At 41.7% G+C, this 23,531-nt stretch overlaps 2 protein-coding genes and 1 long non-coding RNA gene across 7 annotated transcripts in view; all 3 read left to right on the forward strand.

Moving 5' to 3' along the window:
* The window catches only part of clmnb (calmin b), an 8,058-nt gene extending 5,906 nt beyond the window's left edge, over positions 1–2,152 (forward strand). For 3 of the 4 annotated variants that reach the window (XM_012916459.4, XM_004542262.6, XM_004542263.6), the window contains 2 exons: positions 1–622; positions 1,358–2,152. The exon at positions 1–622 is cut by the window's left edge and continues 670 nt beyond it. In XM_012916459.4, coding sequence (XP_012771913.2) covers positions 1–622; positions 1,358–1,487 — 752 coding nt within the window. In that variant the 3' untranslated portion in view covers positions 1,488–2,152. The remainder of the gene's footprint in view (positions 623–1,357) is intronic. The other variant, XM_023155144.3, reaches the window with a different exon arrangement.
* A 9,984-nt stretch (positions 2,153–12,136) lies between these two features.
* On the forward strand, positions 12,137–16,315 carry LOC143412756 (uncharacterized). Of its 2 annotated transcripts, none has more exons than XR_013093297.1 (3): positions 12,137–12,377; positions 14,607–14,754; positions 14,916–16,315. It is a non-coding gene; the product is annotated as an uncharacterized LOC143412756 (long non-coding RNA). The 2 variants fall into 2 exon arrangements; XR_013093298.1 differs by lacking the exon at positions 12,137–12,377 and adding an exon at positions 14,133–14,372.
* A 3,347-nt stretch (positions 16,316–19,662) lies between these two features.
* Positions 19,663–21,837, forward strand: LOC101466770 (alpha-1-antitrypsin homolog). Its single transcript, XM_023155155.3, has 5 exons — positions 19,663–19,710; positions 19,882–20,510; positions 20,677–20,947; positions 21,038–21,185; positions 21,274–21,837. The coding sequence occupies exons 2-5, from the start codon at positions 19,892–19,894 to the stop codon at positions 21,460–21,462; spliced, it is 1,227 nt and encodes a 408-aa protein (XP_023010923.1). The 5' UTR covers positions 19,663–19,710; positions 19,882–19,891; the 3' UTR covers positions 21,463–21,837.
* The last annotated feature ends 1,694 nt before the right edge of the window (positions 21,838–23,531 follow it).

The following is a 23,531-nucleotide window of genomic DNA, read 5'->3' on the forward strand; positions in this document are numbered from 1 at the left end:
TCAGCAAAATGACACACGGTGGAGCAGCGCTTGACTTTAAGCCAGAGGGTGAAAGTAGAAGCACAGAGGAGCATGAAGAGCAGCGGGCTAATAGAGGACAGAGCAATGATGATGGTGATTATTGTGAGGAAGAAAGGGGGAAAAAGATGGAAAATGCAAAAATGTTCAAGAATGGGGTCGACAAAACAGAGGACAATGCAGCAGAAGCAACTGTTGAAGTGGCCCGTTGGCAGGAAGACACCGAGGACGGAAGAGATGCAGAGCTTTCCAAAAAACGTGGACAGGTGGGAGGGCAGGATGTAGGGAATGAAAGCCAAGATGCTGCTGTGATGAAAGAAGATGGGAAGAGCCAGAAAAGCACAAATTCAGAAAGTTTTAAGGGTGAAGTAAATGGAAAAATAATAACTGATGAGGCTGCCTGTGAAGTCAGAAGTGACACAGAAGAAGAAAGTGGCAGGAAGTGTAAAGAAGAAAAAGTGAGAGACACTGATGAAGTTAAATCAGCAGCTGGAGAGGAGATGACGACAACAACGACAGAGCACGATGGGGAGGAGAGTCCCAGAACACGCCCACTCGGAGGTGTCTGGCCTCCTGCCTGCAGGTCAACCCCTCGGTCACCCAGGTAACCATTTATCAGCAGAAACATAATTCACCACATTTGCCAAGACTTCCAGTTTACTGTGACTCAGTAATAACACTGGTAACGGAGACAAGTTCGTTAAATGTCTGGAACAACGCGACTTCCACACAGATGATGAGCATCGTTTCCTTTTACAGCTGCTGTTCACTTGCTGTGTCTCTTGTATTGCAGCATAAAGCGAGTAAATACTGTCGCATTACTGTCAAAGGGTCTTTGTGCAAACAGCAGCCTGGTTTGGAAAGCGCTCAGTCACAGTGTGATCATGGCCCAGAGGAGTATTTCTATAGAGGCTGTTTTTCAGTTCAATAGTGCCACCTACTGATGAAGGGGGGGGGGGGCTCCCTCTTCATGTCTAAAGCACTTACCTGGCTAAACAGTATCGTCACACTGAGAAGTTTGAGTTATTAGTGTTTTTATATATGAAATATGAAACATGCTTCACTTTCAAGCGTGTTTTAGGATTTCTATTAAGTCACAGGGCTGCTTAAAGTTAACTTAAAGTCTGATGAGCCAGTCCCAGGATGCTATTTATTGTAATCTAGCCGTAGAAAACAAGGTAAAGAGTTAACATGGATATGATATCGTTAAAGCTTCTGTTTGGATAAACACTATAAAAAGATATCTGCATTTGAATGTAGTTTTTGCTACTCCCGATTTCGATGTGCTTGCTTCAGTGTGTGCAGAACCTTCACCTCACACTCCTTCGTTTGTCTCCAGCAGTGACGAAGGATCCCTTCTTCAGCCTTCAGCAGCCTCTTGTGGAGTGACCCTGTCAGAGCTGGAAATGCTCTTGGTCTGGTGGGTCCTGCTGTACTGCTGCCTCATCCTCAGTCAGATGAACCTCTGAGTCACTGCAGCACCAGCTTCTTATTCCGACATGCTCATGAGCCCAGTTGCCACTAATGAGGCAAACAGGGACACATAAGGCTGGACCGACTCTTCATCTGTGACACAGTTTCCTAAAGACGCCATTTAAGCAGATCCACAGAATAATCTGATAAGACTCAGGGCCGTAGTTTCAGATAAAGCTAAATCCTGTAATCCCCGTTGTTACACAGGCTTTCAGCTGCTCGGTCTTGCACCGCACTTATTATCAGAAATGGTTTGGGGGCTTTTTTTTTTTTTTTTTGCTGAACACATGTCCAAAAATTGATTTTCCTAGTAAAAAGACTCCTTTTTGAAATTCACTTGACAAAATCAACCACACGGTGGCACTGCAGCATCGCAGCGACCTTCTTATTTGTCTATACAGCATTCTGTTGCCTGCTGAAGATCCCGTGTGACCTGCTGTTTAATTAGAAGCTGTATTGACAAGTGAAGATTAAGCTGATAATACTTAATGAGCACTTTGGCATTTCACAGACTCTCACTGTGTCACTTATGGCTTACACTGTGGACCGCTTTATTGTCTTCATCTCGGATGCTGCCCGAGTTCAAGCTTATTTTTACCACAGGCTTTCTCCGGGATAATTTTTGTGACCATCTGATACAAACAATAAACCAGCTGCTTGATGTGTGTGCATGTGATCCACTCATCAACATAGAATAGATGTTGTCATTTTAAGCAGTTTGGACTATTAGGTAATGCTTGTTGGAATACCACAGTGACAACAGAGCGACACAGAAGTATGCATTAGTTACATAAGTCATCAAAATCCACGTTGAAGAGAAAGTGTAAACTTAAACACTTAAACACTTAAAGTTGGGGGTCGAGTGAGTATTCTCTGTCCTCTCTGCCCCCAAATACTCAAACATTCACTGCTGGTCAAATTCTAAGAATTTAAAAACACACTGCCGTTGTTTGCTTAGAGCATTACCCCTGAGTCGAAAGCTCAGCCCTGGAGATCGATATACTTTCAACACCGCCACCCCCACACCGAGCCACGAGAACAACACTCCCCCAAAGCAAGGGGTTTGTTGGTCTTATGTACGGTCAAGCCAGGATAGCGAGAGAAGCAGCAACGATGCCTGCTGTGTGTAGTTTTATATAAATAACAGTGCTAGTGTTGCTAACGTGTCCCTCGGCGTATAGATCAGCTGTACCGAGGCCTGAAACTCTTGAGCGAAGGGAGAGAGAGGCCGATCAGCTGCAGCAGCTCGGTACATCAGCCCTAAACACGGCCTCGACCTTTGAACCGTATCGTGACCCTGCCAGCAGAACTGCTACTGAGCCTGACGTCCAGCAGCAGCATCAGCACAGCATCTTGTTCTCACCCTCGGGCCTGGGTCAGCTCTGGCTCAGCTTGCCCAGCTTCTGGGTCTGATAGCCAGAGCCGGCCCCGGAGGCCCCAGGGATGGTGGCCGACTAGACAGAACACAGCCTGCAGGCCACCATATCTGCTCTCACAGATTTGCAATACAGCCTCATCTCCAGGAGGGAGGGAGTGGAGGTGGGCTTCAGAAGGCGACTGGGGCTGGAGCCAGGACAGATGCTGGGATTGGTGGTGCCACAGCAGGAGTGGCAAATTGGAGCTCAGGCAGATGATGGCGCAAAAAAAAGAACTGGGGGTCAGTTAAGATTGCGGAGCAGCCTACATGTTGATGGACGAGCTACACTACACCATAAAAATTTATTTTCCAGGTCTCATGAATCTGAGTCCTCTGTCTGCACCGTCAGCTCTGAGACTTGGAGGAAAGACCTGCAGCCCTCTGACAAACTTATACTTAACAATCATGTGTATTTCAACGGTAGCTTATAAGTATTTACGCTCCAAAGATTATATTTGCTTGTTTTTATCCATGAATATGTGGTTAGAGTATAAACCAAGTGTTTCTTTATAGGAATGAAGCTTTGTTATTATGTGTTGATCATGTCAATAACAAACACATCAGGTATTCAACCATTTGAAAAGCCCCACACAGACCTTCAGGCTGAATGCTGCAACCACCTCACTGCTCCTGGTTTCCCAAAGCAGACCTGCGGCCCTTGGAGGACCGCCTCTCTGACAGCTGTAAGAGCTTCTGGATCAAGAACGTGAAGCCTGGGCCAGCTGGGAATGCAGCTGGTTAAACAAGAATAAAATTCAAACCACAGCACGTCAATCTACCAGCGATACATCGGGCTGTGATTGAGTCATTTTGCATCCCCGTTGGAACATCTCCCAACAGTGCTGAAATATTTTACTTAAAGGGGATGCAGCATGGTGTATTTAAGTGATGACGTGAATACAGAATCTAAAATATGCAAGTAGTATTTTAGGCACAGATTTATGATATCCTACTGCAGCACATCAAGATGTTTGACTGCATCTGTGTCATTTTGCATCCTTTCTTCATACAGAGATTCAAAGTATTCAAAGTTAACACAGCGTAGGAGGACTGTTTGTTACCCAAAGATACTTTTACTTCATGGCTCCATCTTTCTGAATATGAAAACATGCTTATTTTGTTTTATGCAAGTTTATGTTTCCAGTTTAGTTTTGTGTATAAAACATAAACATAAATCCATCTATTGGATATTGGGGATTTTCTTATTTTATTTTATTTTATTCTTATTAATAATTAAAAAAAACACCCAGCACGCCCCTGCGGGCGGTTTATCCTTCAAGCTCAGGTCTTCTACCAGAGGCCTGGGAGCTTGAGGGTCCTGCGCAGTATCTTAGCTGTTCCCAGGACTGCGCTCTTCTGGACAGAGATCTCCGATGTTATTCCCGGGATCTGCTGGAGCCACTCGCCTAGCTTGGGAGTCACCGCACCTAGTGCTCCGATTACCACGGGGACCACCGTTACCTTCAACCTCCACATCCACTCGAGCTCTTCTCTGAGCCCTTGGTATTTCTCCAGCTTCTCGTGTTCCTTCTTCCTGATATTGCTGTCATTCGGAACCGCTACATCGATCACTACGGCCGTCTTCTTCTGTTTGTCTACCACCACTATGTCCGGTTGGTTAGCCACCACCATTTTGTCCGTCTGTATCTGGAAGTCCCACAGGATCTTAGCTCGGTCATTCTCCACCACCCTTGGGGGCGTCTCCCATTTTGACCTCGGGACTTCCAGGTTATACTCGGCACAGATGTTCCTGTACACTATGCCGGCCACTTGGTTATGGCGTTCCATGTATGCCTTGCCTGCTAGCATCTTGCACCCTGCTGTTATGTGCTGGATTGTCTCTGGGGCATCTTTACACAGCCTGCACCTGGGGTCTTGTATTGTATTGTATCTTTATTTGTTTCAGACATATAAAACAAAAAACAATATATACACACTACATATATTTTCATTTACAGATACGAATATATATGTAGATATACACACACACACGTATGTGTTCAGATAAACAAAAAATATATAATGAAATAAAACAAAATCGTCTGACATAATGTAACAATGTTTGGTCTGAAAAGGAGTAGGAAGAAGTATGAACATACTTATTAATTCCTACCCCTGCTCAACATCTTATTGATCCCACATAATTCACCTAATTCCCATCATCACATACTCCACACGATACACGAGGAGAACCTATATAAACTTGGCTACCGTGATTGATATAATTTGGATATAATTTGATATTTTTATACATACAATGGGTGATCATCTTTATCGGTATCATATTCTTCCAAAATCAGTTTTCGAAGTATTTTCATGAACTTACTAATTCCTGAGCATTGCTGTAGATCTATAGTAAAACTATTCCACAGTTTTACCCCATAAATAGTGACACAAAAGGTTTTAACCTTTGACCGTGCTTTAAGAATCCTTAGATTCAATTTCCCCCTCAATTCATAGTCTCCTTCTCTGTCATAGAACATCCTCTGTATATTTCCTGGTAACATATTGTATCTGGCCTTGTACATAATTTTTGCAGTTTTATATTTTATAAGATCCATAAACTTCAGTATTTTTAATTTCAAAAACATGATGTTAGTATGGTCTCTAAATCCTGCTTTATTAATCATCCTGATTGCTTTTTTTTTAATTTTACATATTGGTTGAAGTGCAGTTTTATATGTGTTTCCCCAAATTTCCACACAGTATTCCAAATATGGCAATATAAGTGAACAATAAAGTACCCGGAGTGATTTGGAAGGCAAAAAATATTTAACTTTACTTAGTACGGAGATGCTTCTTGACAGTTTGGCTTGTATATGCTTTATGTGAGGTTTCCAGCAGATTTTGTTATCTATTATCACACCCAGAAATTTTGTATCCGAAACTTGCTCTATTTCAACATTGTTTACTAAGAATTTTGCTCCTGCATCTTTTTTACAATTTCCGAATAACATAAATGTAGTTTTTTCCAAATTTAATGATAGCTTATTTCTATCAAACCATGTTTTCAGTTTAATCATTTCTTGTGTGACAATTTCCAAAAGCTGCTGTAAGTTCTCTCCAGCACAAAAAATATTTGTATCATCTGCAAATAGAATAAACTGTAGTATATCTGATGTTCTGCATATATCATTGATATAGAGGATAAACAGCTTTGGTCCCAATACTGACCCCTGCGGAACTCCACAAACAATGTCCATACACTCTGATTGATATTCCCCAATTTTCACAAATTGCTGCCTGTCTCTCAAATAACTCTTTACCCATTCTAACACCACTCCTCTAATGCCGTAGTACTCCAGTTTATCAAGTAATATGTCATGATTAATTGTGTCAAAAGCTTTTTTTAGGTCAATGAATACACTAACTATACATTGTCTTTTATCTATATTGTTGGTGATATTTTCGATCAGTTCCATTAATGCCAATGATGTTGATCTATTTGATCTGAAACCATACTGACTATCCATTATTATTTTGTGTTTATCTATAAATTTCTCAAGTCTATTACTAAAGACTTTTTCCAGTATTTTTGAAAATTGAGAAAGTAGAGAGACAGGCCTATAATTTGTGAATTGGTGTCTGTCACCATTTTTAAACAGTGGTGTTACTTTAGCTGTTTTCATTTGTTTTGGGAATGTACCAGTTTGTAAGGACAAATTGCAAATGTGTGTTAAGGGTTTGGAAATGCCCTCTATCACTCTCTTAACGATTTCCATATCAATGTCGTCAGAGTCTGTAGAGTTTTTTGTTTGTGATTTCCCAACAATATCAATGATTTCCTTTTCTTCCACCACCGTTAAGAACATTGAATGAGGATTGCGGTCAATGAGTCTAGTTTCTTTCTCTACAGAATCTGTTATATCAGGAATTGTTTCAGCCAAGTCTGGCCCAACACTTACAAAGAATTTATTGAACTCATTTACCACATCTCTCATATTAGTAATATTTCTATCATTATTTGCGAAATACGAAGGATAGTCTGCCTGCCCCAAGCCCTTTTTGATGATGGTATTTAATGTTTTCCAGATCCCTTTAATATTATTTTTATTCATAATCAGTAATTTTTCATAGTATTCCTTTTTACATGACCTTAAAATACTCGTTAATTTATTTTTATATTTCTTGTATTTATTTTCAGCTTCTGTGCTTCTGTTCATTATAAATTCTCTGTATAAGGTATTTTTCTTCTTACATGCATTTTGCAATCCTTTTGTAATCCATGGGCACTCTGCATATTTTTGTTTTTTACTATATTTCTTTACTGGGCAATGACTATTATATAACAGTTTAAATTTTCCTAAAAAAATCTCATAAGCTTTATCAATATTTTTTTCCTTATACAGCATCTCCCATTCTTGCTTGAGTAAATCACTTTTGAATGCGTTTATTGACTCTTCTGTTCTCACTCGTTTGTATTTTATTGTGTTTTGCTGTTTAACCTTCCTGTAATTGCTGTTATACACTATAAAAACAGGTAGATGATCACTGATGTCATTAATTAGGAGACCACTTATGGTTCTATTTTCTATTTCATTAGTAAATATATTGTCTATTAGGGTTGCCGACTGTGCTGTAATCCTGCTGGGCTTAGTGATCACTGGAAAAAGTCCCAAGCTATACATTGTATTAATAAATTCCTCTGTCGCTCTCTGCTTGTTTGGATTTAGTAGATCTATGTTAAAATCCCCACAAATGAACATGACTTTTTGATTTGTCCTAATGAATGTTTTATCTACCCACTCCTTAAAAATTTCAATATTAGAACCTGGTGTTCTATATATACAGCTTACAATGACATTTTTCTCTTTTCCCATACTAATTTCTATTGTTACACACTCTAATATATTATCTACCGCCATCGTCATTTTTTCTACCATCTTGTATTTTAAATTTTTATCCACAAACAAGGCCACACCACCGCCATTCTTATTCTTTCTATTTGTAAGATTTAATTCATATCCATCTATTACAAAGTCCTCTCCTTTCTGTTTATTAATCCATTTTTCAGATACTGCAATCACACTGAATGGATGTGTAAATTTGCTTAAATATTCCCTTATTTAAGACTCGGGACTTCCAGGTTGTACTCAGCACAGATGTTCCTGTACACTATGCCGGCCACTTGGTTATGGCGTTCCATGTATGCCTTGCCTGCTAGCATCTTGCACCCTGCTGTTATGTGCTGGATTGTCTCTGGGGCATCTTTACACAGCCTGCACCTGGAGTCTTGCCTGGTGTGATAGACCCCAGCCTCTATGGATCTTGTGCTCAGAGCTTGTTCTTGTGCTGCCATGATTAGTGCCTCTGTGCTGTCTTTCAGTCCAGCTTTGTCCAGCCACTGGTAGGATTTCTGGATATCAGCCACCTCCTCTATCTGCCGGTGGTACATACTGTGCAGGGGCCTGTCCTTCCATGATGGTTCCTCGTCTCCCTCCTCTTTCTTGGGTTTCTGCTGCCTGAGGTATTCACTGAGCACTCGGTCAGTTGGGGCCATCTTCCCAATGTATTCTTGGATGTTCGTTGTCTCATCCTGGACTGTGGTGCTGACACTCACCAGTCCCCGGCCCCCTTCCTTCCGCTTAGCGTACAGCCTCAGGGTGCTGGACTTGGGGTGAAACCCTCCATGCATGGTAAGGAGCTTTCTTGTCTTGATGTCAGTGGCTTCTATCTCCTCCTTTGGCCAGCCTATTACCCCAGCAGGGTACCTGATCACGGGCAGGGCGTACGTGTTGATGGCCCGGATCTTGTTCTTACCATTCAGCTGACTCCTCAGGACTTGCCTGACCCTCTGCAGGTACTTGGTGGTTGCAGCTTTTCTAGCGGCCTCTTCATGGTTCCCATTCGCCTGTGGGATCCCCAGGTACTTGTAACTGTCCTCTATGTCTGCAATGTTGCCTTCTGGTAGTTCAATCCCCTCAGTTCTGACTACCTTCCCTCTCTTTGTTACCATCCAACTACACTTCTCCAGTCCGAACGACATCCCGATGTCATTGCTGTATAGCCTGGTGGTGTGGATCAGTGAATCGATGTCTCGTTCACTCTTGGCATACAGCTTGATGTCCTCCATGTACAGGAGGTGGCTGACAACTGCTCCGTTCCGTAGTCGGTATCCGTAGCCAGTCTTGTTAATGATCTCACTGAGGGGGTTCAGGCCTATGCAGAACAGCAGTGGGGACAGAGCATCTCCTTGGTAGATCCCGCACTTGATGGTAACTTGTGCTATGGGCTTGGAGTTGGCCTCTAGTGTTGTGCGCCACATCCCCATTGAGTTCCTGATGAAGGCTCTTAGGGTCCCATTGATCTTGTACAATTCTAGGCATTCCAGTATCCAGCTGTGGGGCATTGAGTCATAGGCCTTCTTGTAATCAATCCAGGCAGTGCACAGGTTGGTCAGTCTGGTCCTGCAGTCTCGGCTGACTGTTCTGTCTACCAGTAGCTGGTGTTTTGCGCCTCTGGTATTCTTGCCAATCCCTTTCTGTGCCCCACTCATGTATTGACCCATGTGCCTGTTCATCTTAGCCGATATGATGCCTGACAGGAGCTTCCATGTAGTACTGAGGCAGGTTATTGGTCGGTAGTTGGATGGGACCGGTCCCTTCTTGGGGTCCTTGGGGATCAGGACCGTCCGGCCTTCAGTTAGCCATTCCGGGTGTCTCTCATTAACTAGCAGCTGGTTCATTTGTGCTGCCAGACGCTCGTGGAGTGCAGTCAGCTTCTTCAGCCAGTAGGCGTGAACCATGTCGGGCCCTGGTGCTGTCCAACTCTTCATACTGGAGACCCTTTCTTGGATATCTGCCACTGTGATGGTTACTGGACCCTGTTCAGGGAGGTCGCTGTGGTCAGCCCTCAGATCCTCTAGCCACTGAGCATTGCCGTTATGGGTTGCATCCTTCTCCCATATGCTCTTCCAGTATTGCTCCGTCTCCAGCCTTGGTGGTGCTGTTCTCTTATTGTTCCCTTGCCACTGAGAGTACACCTTTGCTGGTTCTGTGGAGAACAGCTGGTTTATTCTCCTGCCTTTGATCTCTCTGGTGTACCTCTTCAAGCGGCTGGCCAAGGCTGTGAGTCTTTGCTTGGCAGTTTCCAAGGCCTCAGGTATGGACAGCTTGCTGTATTTCTTAGGCACCTTCTTTGCCGCACCTTTCTGCAACTCTGTTAGTTATATATATATATATTAGGGGTGCAACGATACACAAAATTCATGGTTCGGTTCGATACTTTGGTGTCACGGTTCGATATTTTTTCGATACAAAAAAATGTTCATGCCTTTTTAATTTGTTATTTATTAAAATTATAAATATATATTTTAACTCAAAAGTACAGTTTTTAAATTTAACCCTAACCCTTGTGCGTGTTTTTTATTTTGACAGCGAATGCGCACCTGCGGACCACTTATGTGCAGCCCTGGTTATTTAGCTCGTCATATTGCAGCCACAGAAATTCTTTTGTCCATGAAACCATAAAGCTGCACTTTCTTTTTGCCTTATAGTCTGATTTGTCATAACTTCTCCGTTTTGTGGTAAGCTTTTCTTTGGCTGTCACTTCTTCACCCTGACCTGTCTTATTTGGCTCAGCAGAACTAAAATATATATCTGTCTGTGAAGGTTCTCAGTCATCCAGGTCATCGTAGTCAAATATATATCCTGCTGCTTTTACACACGCACTCACATAAGCTCAGCGATTCTCTGCGCGATCAACCTCTCACATGTTTAAGCTGCGGGAGATTTCACTTGTCATGTTTGCATAGTAAGCTAACAATTAATAAGACGATGTCAGAAGAATTGGTGCAAATTATCATCACTCACAGATCAGTGCTGTCGCTCTCTATACACAGTTCGAGCGATTGCAAAGTGAAAGCAAAAAAACAAAATTCAAACGCGATTTCAATATGTCACATATTGACAGTGGCTCACCGATGCCAATGACATAATTACCCAGCTACATTTCCGAAAGAATGCAAAAGCATTGACATATATTTTTCCTTCCTACAATAGCCCGACGGGCAGGGAAGAGATAGATTTTGGTAGCCCGACTGAAAAAAATCGCTAGCCCCAGGAGGTCGGGCTAGCGATATTGCGAGCCCTGTATCTGATTGAGGAATCACTCATCTTTGGAAAAGAGTTTATTACAGAGAAATGTCTCTTTCCAAAATAAAAGCTATACTATACGCTTCTTCTGGGCTATATTCTCAGCAGCATATTAAACATATAAGGAGAATCATGTGCTAACAGCTGTCTAAATTAGATGGCACGATACCACTTTTTTATGTCCGATACCGATACCGATATCATAAATTTGGATATCTGCCGATACCGATATGAATCCGATATAGTGTTTTTTAATCAACAAAACTGTTTTTTAAATATCTTGCTGCATTTTGTATAAGTTCATACTCAAGTTTAAAACAACAACTACACTAAAGCTATTCTGTTATACCTGTATGCAAAAAAAAATATTTCATAGTTCAGCAATACTGATCAATCTAATAAACTTAAACCTACACCATCCTCCCTATTCTGGTATTTTAAAGAGTACTTAGCATAAATATTAAGCAACCTAACTAATAGGGTTCCAACTCCCAGCAACAACAAAAATAAATAAATAAAAAATAGGGAACCACCCCTCACGCTCCACCTCATGATGCTTAATCGACGTAATCAACCTTAATTTGATGCAGTGTGAAAAAAATGCACAGAAATCAATTATTTCTCAAGAAATATTAAATAGATTCAACATCTTTCTTCAACAAAATTGCAGACTGCACAGATGGTACCTTCCCAAAGTAAAAAGTACTATAGCTTACTAGGGTATATATATTAGACTTAATAGTTACTATATACAGTAATTGACTTCTATTCATTTTACATCAAATTAAAACTTTGGGTGTCAGATAATTATTTATTAAAAGCTCGACATTTTAAATGAGAATAAGAAAGAAAAGTATGTCTTTGTGCCCCCTTTTCCCTGTTCATGCCCTATCGGCCCCCCTGGCTAAACTTTGCTAGATCCGCCCCTGCACAGTTACGTCAGCTACGTAGAAAAAGATCCTGGTGTAGAAAGTAATATTAAATAAATTCTAACAGCAGCTGATCAAGCTTAAACGTGCTGCTGTTGTTCAGCCGCTGGTTTCCTCTTTCTGGTGCAAAGTGGGCCAAAAACAAACAAGAGAGACGGACTCGCGACAGAAAAGCCGATCAGCTGATCATTTAAGCAGTTTCATGATTGAAGTAGCAGCCGGAGAGCGAGAGGCAGTCGCTTGTTAAGCTTAACGCAGGAATGCTTTACAAACATTCAGAGATGGACTTACACACTTGCTTTACTTCTCTCGGGGATAACTTTGTCGGAGATGAAATGCCGGGTTGCTAGCGAAGCTCCAAATGCTATCCAGACCACCGACAGGTCCCGCATGCCACAGCCGCTCTATCACGTGATGCATACTGCTCCGACGTGCTAACGTTCTGAGGTGAGTTACGGCGTGTTGCAAGTTTTGTGAGGTGCTTTCGTGATATTTAATGGATCGGATTACATTTTTTATTTTTTTCCGATATCCGATCCAGTAATTTAGGTCAGTATCGGACCGATACTGATACGTAATATCGGATCGGTCCATCTCTAGTCTAAATGACTCGGCTAAAGTTAGTAGCATGCTTGTTGTTTTTGTCTTTGCACTAGGATGATGTCGGTGTAAATGTGCAGTCATATTCGTTGTGTTCCCACTAGTGCTTTCAGGTTAATCTCGTTGAAATGACCTTAACGCCACAACACGGCAAATCTCCGTTAACGAGCTACCGCCGATCGCCCCGTGCATGGGGCTAGACGGCCAACACGTTAACGAGCTAACTGCGCTAACACACTAGTTCCCACCCATGTAATTGAGCATTGCGTGGCACATCCAACATACTGTTTTACTTTAGTCCATGACTCGCTTACCTTCAGGGTCATACGTCACATGAAAACCAAAATAATTCCAAACGCCAGATCTGAATGAGGGTGGGGGAGGTTCATGTTGTAAGGAGAGCTTAACTTCTGTCTCGCTAGCTTGCCCTGCGCTCTTCCTTCTGACGATGCTGTCTGTGTTGAGCGCTCAGTGAGCGCTCAACACAGACAGCATCGTCAGAAGGAAAGTTGATCAAATAAATTACAAATTTTGTATTGTTTGATATATATGCGTACCGAACCGAAAGCACTGTATCGAACGGTTCAATATCGATACGAATATCGTTGCACCCCTAATATATATATATATATATATATATATATATATATATATATTTATATATATATATATATATATATATATATATATATTAATATTTTATATATATTCTTTTTTTCTGTACCGGTACTAGTTTTTTTTTTTTTTTTTTTACAAAATTTATAATCAGTAATGTCATAAATGAAAAACTATTTACAACAGTTCCAACCAGCAAAATACCGGAGCAAAGAGCCAAAGAATGATTCAGGAATATTGATGCAATAATGTAAGCACTTTTATGTGTCATAATTTAGGTATTTTTTTTTAAATTAAAATAAAAGTAATTAGATTATTAGAGTATTTTCATACTCTGATATTAATATACTTTCAATTAAAGGATCAGAGTACTTCCTCCAACACAGTTTGCAAAATAAAGGCTTTAAATCTAAAAATGTAAAAATGTGGACTCGTTCATCCAAACACAGGAAACAGTACCTGTACACAGAATCCTACCTGATAACCCAAGTTTGAATGCTGTGTAAAATATAAATCAAGCAGAATGGAAAGATTTATGAATCTTATTAACTTATATTTTATACACAATAGAATTTAGAAAACATAAAATGTTAAGATGGAGAAAATGTAAAATTTTGAGAAAGAATAATATCTCATTGTTAACCTGATGGCAATAACTCATCTCATAAAAGTTGAGATCGGGACATTTTCACTGCTGTGCAACTGAGCAGCTGTTGTTATTTTCAGGTGGTGAGTGTCTGGATTAAAGTGTGGTGTCCATGTTTGCTGGAAAAGAATTTCAGATTTTGATTCGCCCGACCACAGAACAGTTTTCCATTTTGTCTCAGTCTGTTTTAAACAAGCTTTGGCACAGATAAGACATCATTGCTTCTTCATAATGTTCACACGTGGCTTCTTTGCATGACAGAGCCTTAACCTGCCACCGTGGACGCAGTGGGAAACTGTGTTCACACACGTGTTTCTTTTTTTTGCAGATTGGTGAACCTCTGCCTCAAAGATGCTCTTTTAACAACCAGTCGTCTTATTTTCCAGCCTTTTGTTAATCTCTCCCAACTTTTATCAGATTTGTTGGTGCCATCAAATTAAAAACAATCACTTTTCTTAAAGTGGTACACAAACTGGGATTGTGTGTTGTGTCGTTGTGGATAATCCTTAGAGCACCTCTGAAACAGTGAGGTGAAAACACTGTGAACACCACAACCACGTTACATGCATATTTATGCAGAGGTGAGTCCAGGTGTGACCCCGTTGTGATATATGTTCACTGATAAGAGTGTTCACCTCTGAATCCACAGTCTGTGGAGCTGTGTCAGTCCAACTGCTTCCTGTTGTCAGGTATCACGATGAACGACGTGGAGTAGTTTACTAGTCGGATATAATTACTGTCAGTGAGTGAAATGTCAGGTTGTAACAAGGCTTCTCAGAGCAAACGCATTAACAGACTGACTGTTGTTTCCACAGGTGGGCAGAAATCCGTTTCCCCAAGTTTCAACTCAGGAAATCCTTCAGTTTACAAAGTCTCCTGAGGAGCGCTGGGGTATCATCCACTTTCTCCCACTCAGCCAACTTCTCTGGATTATTGGAGGGAAAGATGCCGTCACTCCTCGAGGTTAAGAAAGAACCAAATAAATGAATACCATGAAGCTGCCAAACACACTGAAACACAACAAAGGATTTTTACTTTTCCCTTGTCTCCTTTACCTCATTTAGAGATCCACTTCTCTTCACTCTGTCCTCTAACTGCTCCTTTTTCCATGTCCTTACATTTAGACACCCCATGAGGTCACGCTGAAGGTGGACGAAACTAAAGCAAAGGAAGGGGGGAGACCTGACACCATGCTCGACTTCTCTGTCCCCCCATGAGTAACCTTTGGCAGCTCGTTCATGCTCATGATCTGTGACGTGGGGCTCATCCTGCTTGTTGGAAGACTCGTGGATCCCACCGATGTCATGAGTGAACATCACACTCTTCTCTTTTTCTTGTGTTCACTGTTTTCACACAGTGACAGTCGTATCATTTCCTGGCAGGAAAACAGGCGTTTACAGCAGTTTCACTGAAGTTGCAGAGGGAGTTTGGTTTTTCAAACATTACAGGGTGATTTATGGTTTATTTCTCCATTTTCATGAAATGATGAAAAGAGATTTAAATGGCAGCAATTTATCCCCGTGACTGAATCTCTGCTATTCTTGCAAAAGTAAAACATAAAAATGCTTTTCTCTCATTACAAAAGCATTTTCTCTTTTTGTCACTTCTTCACTCTGAAAGCTATTTCCTCCTGTAACATCTCTTCATCATCTTTGGCAATTACTGGAAATTGTTTTGCAAGAGCGTATAGCATCATTCTCCAACACCAGAAGAGAAATGCTCACGATGTTGTGTCACATTAGCACGCTAAGGTTTAGCAGCTCTGTGACAGCGGCTCGTACTTTTCACCTCACTCGGTCTTGTGTGATATTGTGATGATCTTAAGCTGACTGAGAAGATGATGAATGGATAATAGTTTGATTAACAGGACAACAGATTTATCACACGCAACACAAATGTCAGCCTATTAATCAGGAGCACTGACTGATGGAAACCCCAGACCAAAGTGTTCCAGAGGTGTAATCTGGATAAAAATATCCGGGTTTTCCTTCCATGGATCCTTTAATCCAGCTCACCTTTGTCCTGGTCCAGGAAGGAAGAGTTTCACCTAAAGCGGCTGCATTGATATGTTTGTTCTATTTCTGCTTTTTGCATGTGCTACTCGGCTCTGTCGTTGCTTTGCACAAATATGTGCACATATTTAACGGCACCATCTGCCGTTTTTTGAGCGATGGCGGGCCGTCTGAACCAAAAACACCAGGGCAGTCACGATGACAATGAAACGGTGATTCAAGTGATAACAAATGAACAGTGATATAAAAGGCTGCTTAATTTTAATGTTAATGGGGGCAGTGCCGTCATAGCAACTCTACTACTATTACCATCTCTGTATGTAGAATGACACTCTGGGCCAGACTGTTTATATATTTGACAACTAATAAAAAAACCATAAATACAGGAAAACTCTCCGAACCTTGTTAGTGTTGCCACTGAGCAGGATTTTTATCAGTTCTCTTCAACATTTGTTTGTTTGAGGATCTCAGATGCTTAAATTTCGATGGTGAACCCAGACCGTCAGACCAAAGCAAAGATGAGAAAATATGATAAAAAACATAAATAACGTGCAGCTGGAGTGGAGGTAATATGGCATGTAGTGCCGACAATTCAGCGTTAGCCCTGCGACAGACCCGTGACCCGTCTGGGGTCATTCCCCGCCTCTCGGCTGTAACATGTTCGAGCCCCCGGTGACCCTACTTTTACACGTTAATTAAATTTGAGCTGTTAATCATCATCATCATCATCAACTTTATTTATAAAGCACTTTAAAACAACCACAGCTGACACAAAGTGCTGTACATTGGAACTGTAAAATTAAATTACATGAGATATAAATAAAACACAAATAAAAGAAGAGTGAAATCATTAATTAAATAACTACTTCAATTAAAAGAGAAACTGAGTCTCACTGAGGTTAAAAGCCAAGGAATAAAAGTGGGTTTTAAGACGTGATTTAAAAGTGGACAGTGAAGGGGCCTCTCTAACATGCATGGGCAAATTATTCCATAATTAGGAGCCACGATAGACAAGGCCCCGCCCCCTCTGAGCTTCCTCCTGGATCTCGGTACCTCCAGGAGCAGCTGGTCAGCTGACCTGAGAGACCGACAGGGTATGTGGGGATGAAGAAGCTCAGAGAGGTAAGGCGGGGCAAGACTGAAGGCAGTTAAAAACATACATAAGAGCACATTAATGATTCCTAATGTAAATAAGAGTGGGAATGAATGTTGCAGAAAAACAGTTATTGTTTGATTCAGTGCACAGAGCAATAATAATACATACTGATTAATTCTAATTCTAGTTAGCTCTGACACTTTTCCTTTCTTTGAACATTCAAGCATTAAGTCCCACAGCAGGACACGGTCTCGCTCGTCAGCAGGTCAAAGACTCTTAGTGACTGAACAGGTTTTTGTGGTGTGTGTTAACATAGCCAGGCTTTCTTTGAGCCCAGCACATTATTATGTGTTTTGGCAGCGGCATTTCCGTCAATGTAAAATAAAATTAGCATCTGATTAGGACCAAGTATAAAAACATTTTCACATTTTCTGCATCACTAAATGATGCAGTGTAAATTATAGCACCAATGCGACACGCTGTTTGTGCTGCTGGTCTTCATTTGTGCTTCAGCCAGAGAGTTACTCAGAAAACTCTGACTTTAAGCTTCACATAGCTCGATAAGCTACAGTATTAATAATCATCATCATCATCATCATAATCATAATATGTAATATAATAATTCAAAACACTCAAGGACACTTCACAGAACAAATAAGACAAGCATAAAAACAGGAAATAAACAGAATAATAATAAAAGGTTTAAGAGCATGCAGTAGTTATACAGAGTCGGCTCTGGTTCTTGAACAGGTGGGTTTTGAGGGTGGACTTAAAACGGGGGAAAGAACTGATGCTTCTGAGGTCAGGGGGTAAGGAACTCCACAGTCGAGGGGCAGAGCGGCTAAAAGCCCCGCCCCCCACAGAAACGAGACGAGAGGAAGGAACAAAAAGAAGAAGAGAAGAGGAGGATCTGAGGCACCGGGATGGGATGGAGATCTGTACCAATCAGAGAGATATGGTGGGGAGAGAGAAGGAATCGCCTTAAATGTGTAGAGGAGTATTTTAAAATTAATGTGGAGTTGAACACCAGTGAAGCTGCTTCAGGATGGGTGATGTGGTGAGTAGAGGGAGTCCTAGTAATAATACGGGACACGTTGGACACGTTGGAGCTTGTTGATGGATTTTTGTTGGCAGGCCAGATAAGAGTGAGTTCCAGTAGTTGATCATAATAATAATAGATTGCATTTATATAGCACTTTTCGGGACCCCTCAAAGCGCTTTACAATTCCACTATTCAGTCACTCTCACACACTGGTGGAGGCAGCTACAGGTGTAGCCACAGCTGCCCTGGGGCAGACTGACAGAGGCGAGGCTGCCATATCGCGCAAGTAGGGTAAAGTGTCTTGCCCAAGGACACAACGACCAGGACAGAGAGCCCAGGGATCGAACCGGTGACCTTCCGGTTACAGATGCGATTCCCAACTCCCTGAGCCACGGTCGCCCCAATATAATAAGATCAGAGAGGTAACGAGACTGTGGACGAGGATAGCAGTGGCATGTGGAGTGAGGAAGGGGCGGAGGCGACGGATGTTACGGAGGTGAAAATAAGCTGATCGAGTGACATTAGTGATGTGAGAGTTAAAGGATAACGTGCGCCCAAACCTTTCACAGAAGGAGAGGTAGAAACCGACGAGTTAATGGTGGTAACAGAAAAAGTGTCCCTGATACAAACAAACAAACAAACATGCAAAGCGCAGCAAGAAACAGGAAGCTGTTAACTCATGTAGAACTCTGGTAGCACAAAACCCTGAAAAGGTAAGTTTGAACTTGTTAAACTGGAAGTGAACAAAGATAAAATCAAAGCTCCATAACTACTGTGTTTGTCTCCACCAAAGGACGCGCTCTGTGAGATGGTCAGCAGGGCTCGAGCTACTTTTCCAGGCGACCTTATTGTCCTCCAGTTAAATCTGTCACTTTTTAAAAGCAGCTGAAGATTTGAACATCGTCTTCATGTTTAAATGATTATTGCATCACACGCTTCTTTAGCTGAATGCTTTTCACGCCACCTTTGTCTGTGAAAAAGCTTCAGTGGTTTTTTCCTTACTGTCCTTCATTATTTATTAACTTAATTTATCGATAGAAGAGACAAGAGTTCAAACTGATAAAACGAGCACCGGCTGCACGGCCACAAAACCAACAACCTCAAACTGTGTTACATGGAGACACATTTCAACACGGTACTGCAATCATGCAGAGCTGTGCATTTTCTTTTATTAAAAACAGTCATTTAGCCTGCATCACATTTTTATGGCAGATGTGAGATCATAGAATTTAAATGACAAGCTGACAGCAGCTGGTCGTCTGCTGTCTGTAACTAACCAGCTCGTTCTAGATTTTTGAATCAACTTTGCTCAGTTTATCATCAGTATTTACAGAGAAGTAGCTAAAGTTTGAGGACAACTGTGCCAGGGTGCCACCAACACGAACAAGATAAAACGGCTGTACGCTAAGAATACGTGTAAATGCAATTAATAGAACCTCCCTTTTTAAAAAATGTATTGCTTCCAAAATGCATTTTCACAGGAAAATTTGCACTAAGATAGAATTAACTCAACTTCCACATCTGATTTGTCAGATCTTCTCTGATGATTATTGCAGGCACGAAATGAAAAATAAAAAATAGATTAGACGCATTTACACTCATTTTTATCAGCTGTGTTGCATCACTGAAGCTGGCTCAGCCTCTCAGCATGGGACAGAGCAGAGAGATCACTCTTGGTTAATTTTTAACTGGACTGTAAACTGACTCTCGCTCTTGTATATAAAGAGGACGTTTCAGAGCAGCTGCCTGCAGCAGAGAGGACTTTAAAGGTAAGAACATTGCTTTATTAGCCAACCACTGAATGGATTTCAGGAAACTTAAACATTATGTTTGGAAATGAAGTGCAGACAGTCCAGATCCTGCTCTGATTGTGTCCTAATTCATTTCCCACTGTTATCCCTGGAAGTGTTAACTTTAAATGCTTGTATTTCTCTTGACAGTGCTCTAAAGATGCGTGGTCTCGTTGCTAGTTGTGCGCTCGCTGCACTGCTCCTGGCCGTAGCCTTGGCCGACCACCACCACCACCACCACAGCTCTGCACAGAGCAACGAGGAGGACGATAGCTGCCACAGGCTCTCTGCTCCTAATGCTGACTTTGCTGTTGTCCTCTACAAAAGTCTGAATGCCAAGACTGCTGCTGGAAACAACATCTTCTTTTCGCCACTGGGCATCTCCACTGCCCTGTCCCTGCTATCTACTGGGGCCCGCGGTGAAACCCACAGCCAGCTGTTCTCCAGCCTGGGCTACAGCACCTTAAACCAGACTCAGGTCAACGAAGCCTACAAGCATCTTTTTCACATGCTTGGAGAAAGCCAGGAGAACCAAAAGCTGGATGTTGGTAATGCTGCTGCGGTGCGCTCCGGCTTCAGTCCTCTGGAGCAGTTCTTAAATGACATCAAGCAGTACTACTCTGGTGAAATCTTTCAAGTTGACTTTACCAAACCTGAAGAGGCTGCAGCTGAAATCAACAAGCACATTGCCAGCAAAACCAACGACAAGATCAAAGACATGGTGAAGGACTTGGACCCTGAAATGGCAATGGTCCTTATCAACTACGTCTACTTCAGAGGTAAGACGCATGCAGACAGAACAGACAGTGTCAGCCAGGTGTTCTCTGGTTCAAGGTTTTCACAGATAGAGATTAGCACAAATACACGAAACAAACAAGTCTGAAGGATGCAACGATTTCAAATAAGTACCCACTATCAATATCGACTTGATGTGACCCGTTACAGGACAGTGGGAGAAACCTTTCGACGGTAACAGAACACGCAAAGAGGAATTCCATGTGGATGGAAGCACCACAGTTGAGGTGGACATGATGAGGAAGACGGGACGCTACAACTTCTACAGAGACGACGGGAACCACGCCACGATTTTGCAGCTGCCGTACAAGGGCAACACCTCCATGATGATTGTTTTCCCCGATGAAGACAAAATGAATCAGGTGGAGGCTGTCATCAGCAAAGATCAGCTCAGGCGCTGGCACGATTCCTTCTTCAGGACGTAAGAGAGCACCTCGTAAGTGGCTGTTTGTGGTTGCGTATTTTTCTGGGACTCTTACACGGGTGTTTTTCTCTTGTATTTGTTTCTCAGTAACTTGTTTCTCAGCATGCCAAAGTTTTCCATCTCTGCCGAAGCCTCCCTGGATGACACGCTGAAAGAAAGTGGAATAACGGACGCTTTTGGAGACAAAGCTGATTTTTCTGGCATGTCTAATGAGGTCCCGCTCAAAGTCTCAAAGGTAGGATCACTGAATATGACTTCATTGTTTTGTCCACTTCATGGACTCAAATGTGACATTGGCTCTTGTGTCCTGGTTCCTCCAACAGGTGTCTCACCAGGCGGTGCTAAGCGTGGATGAAACAGGAACGGAGGCTGCTGCTGCCACCACTGTCGAGATCATGCCAATGAGTCTGCCCCTAACCATAACACTCAACAGACCCTTCCTGCTCTTCATCCTTGAGCATTCAACAAAGAGCATCCTCTTCATGGGCAAGATAAACAACCCCACAGCCTAAGGATGCCCTTAGTGCGCCACATTTGTTCCATTTTCACGCTGCAGCAGTAGCTCCGGGGGTTATCTTTACCTCGGGATCTTAAAATGATGCGGAGGTGCCGCTGTAATAATAAGAACGCTGGGGAAATGATGTTTAGCCAATAGTGTGATGAATATGACAACACATCTGTCATTACATAACAGAAATGAATCTGTCTGTCAGCATCAAACATTTATTACTAAAAACCGAACTTGGCCAGAGGCAAAGATGTCTGAAAAAAAAACAAACACAAGTCAAAGAAGCCTCTACTAACACAGCACATCAGCTTTTGTGTGGCCGGTTGTGTTTTGAATTTGGTTCAACATGAAGTGAAATAAAAACTTTCCATGAACACAGGCCATGTTATATTATTTCATTTGTTTCAGTCCAGTGATCTTTATTATTCTACAATGAAGTCAGTGTCACTGCTGTAAGGCTCTTATCTGTTATTTACAGTTAATCTTAGGCAGAATTAAAAATATGATCTCACTCTGACCTGCTGATGGAGCTCAAGACACTTCATTCAGATTTCATCAGTCCCCGAGTATCCATAGAAGCTGCCGTTTTAATTTCGGACTTAAGGTTGAGATTAATTGGGGGATTTTTTTGCCTGGTGAGTCATCATCAAAGATCAGTTTGCGATCAAATCCCAGCCACAGAGTCAGTCCTCATCCTCACCTGAACGTGTTCTGTAAGGCCCGGGAACTCGTTCACACCTGACACCAGCCTGTTCGCACACACCCACATGCCCACAGACTGCGTTTTCTAAATATTTATATATGAAAGAAAAAGAAGATATTACTTTATCATCATTATTATATGATTTTATCAAACAGATTTATATTATTTACAGTTAAATCTAAATCTAACTCTTCAAAATAAGAAACAGATTCCATGAAATATGGTGTGAACAGCAAGTGTTGAGGAAACAAACTTGTCATGTTGCCTGGCAACCACCTAGCAACAGGCTAAAAATACCCATTTGTAACCTTTACAAAGTTTATGACATCTGTATCATTTTAGGTTTGCAACAGTAACACACACACACACACACACACACACACACACACATTCCTTAAATTCCTTTAATTAATTATCATATATTATGAGGTCAACATGGACACATCTACAGAAACATGTATATAGTACAGCAGCACCTGAGCACAGCAGGAGACCCACAACAAGGGATCATTAGTATAGGTACAGAGTCATGCACAGATATTCTGGGGGGCGGGCGCCCAAGTCAAAAATTATGTACTTAAGTATATATAAAGTATAAGTAATTTTGCCTAGGACAACATCAGTTCATTGGTAAGTTTCAATCTTTTTTGAACAACTACAGCAGCATCGCTTGTCTTCTTTTCACCTTTGCATATGTTTACTTCTGTCAGGCCTTTAGATCTTTAGTCGGTCGGGGAGGTGATTAAGTTTGCTCAATGACACAAGCAACCAGTCAAATAACAAATAACATAAAGGTTAGTTTTAAATAAGCATGACAGGTTGACTATGAGCAGTCATCTGAACTCTTGCATTAATACTTGCCTAATACATTATTATCCACCAGACAAAACAGCTGATAGTGTTCGTGCTGTTTAACTCCTTTAGCTTTCAATGAATATTAATACCAAGGTCAGTCTTGCTGTCTGGTCTCAGTATGATTTCTCTTCCCAGTTGATCATGATCGTTAAAAGGAAGCCAGCTTGTCTATTTTCCAGAAATGATTTAAACTGGAAGTAATTTGAATTGACAGATTTCAATGTTTTCCCACATTTTTAAATGGCTCCAGATTTCTGCCATCTTGAGTATTTTGCCAGGACTTCTCCAGGCTTGTATGTTTGCGTGATTCTGATTTTTTGTTTTTACCAAAAACACCCTGACCCACCCAGAGTTATTTCCATGTCCTGTTGAGCAAGTTAGGTTGTTTAAACAAAGTCAGTAGAATCGATCCAGAAGAGAGAAGGCTGATCTTTGTTAATCTGTAAACTGTCAGCTGACTGCCTTTAAGCTTGCTTAAATATGCAGAACTTATTGTTTCAGAGGAAACAGGAACA

This window comes from Maylandia zebra, linkage group LG15, assembly GCF_041146795.1.
Source record: "Maylandia zebra isolate NMK-2024a linkage group LG15, Mzebra_GT3a, whole genome shotgun sequence".
NCBI classification, from domain to species: Eukaryota; Metazoa; Chordata; class Actinopteri; order Cichliformes; family Cichlidae; genus Maylandia; species Maylandia zebra.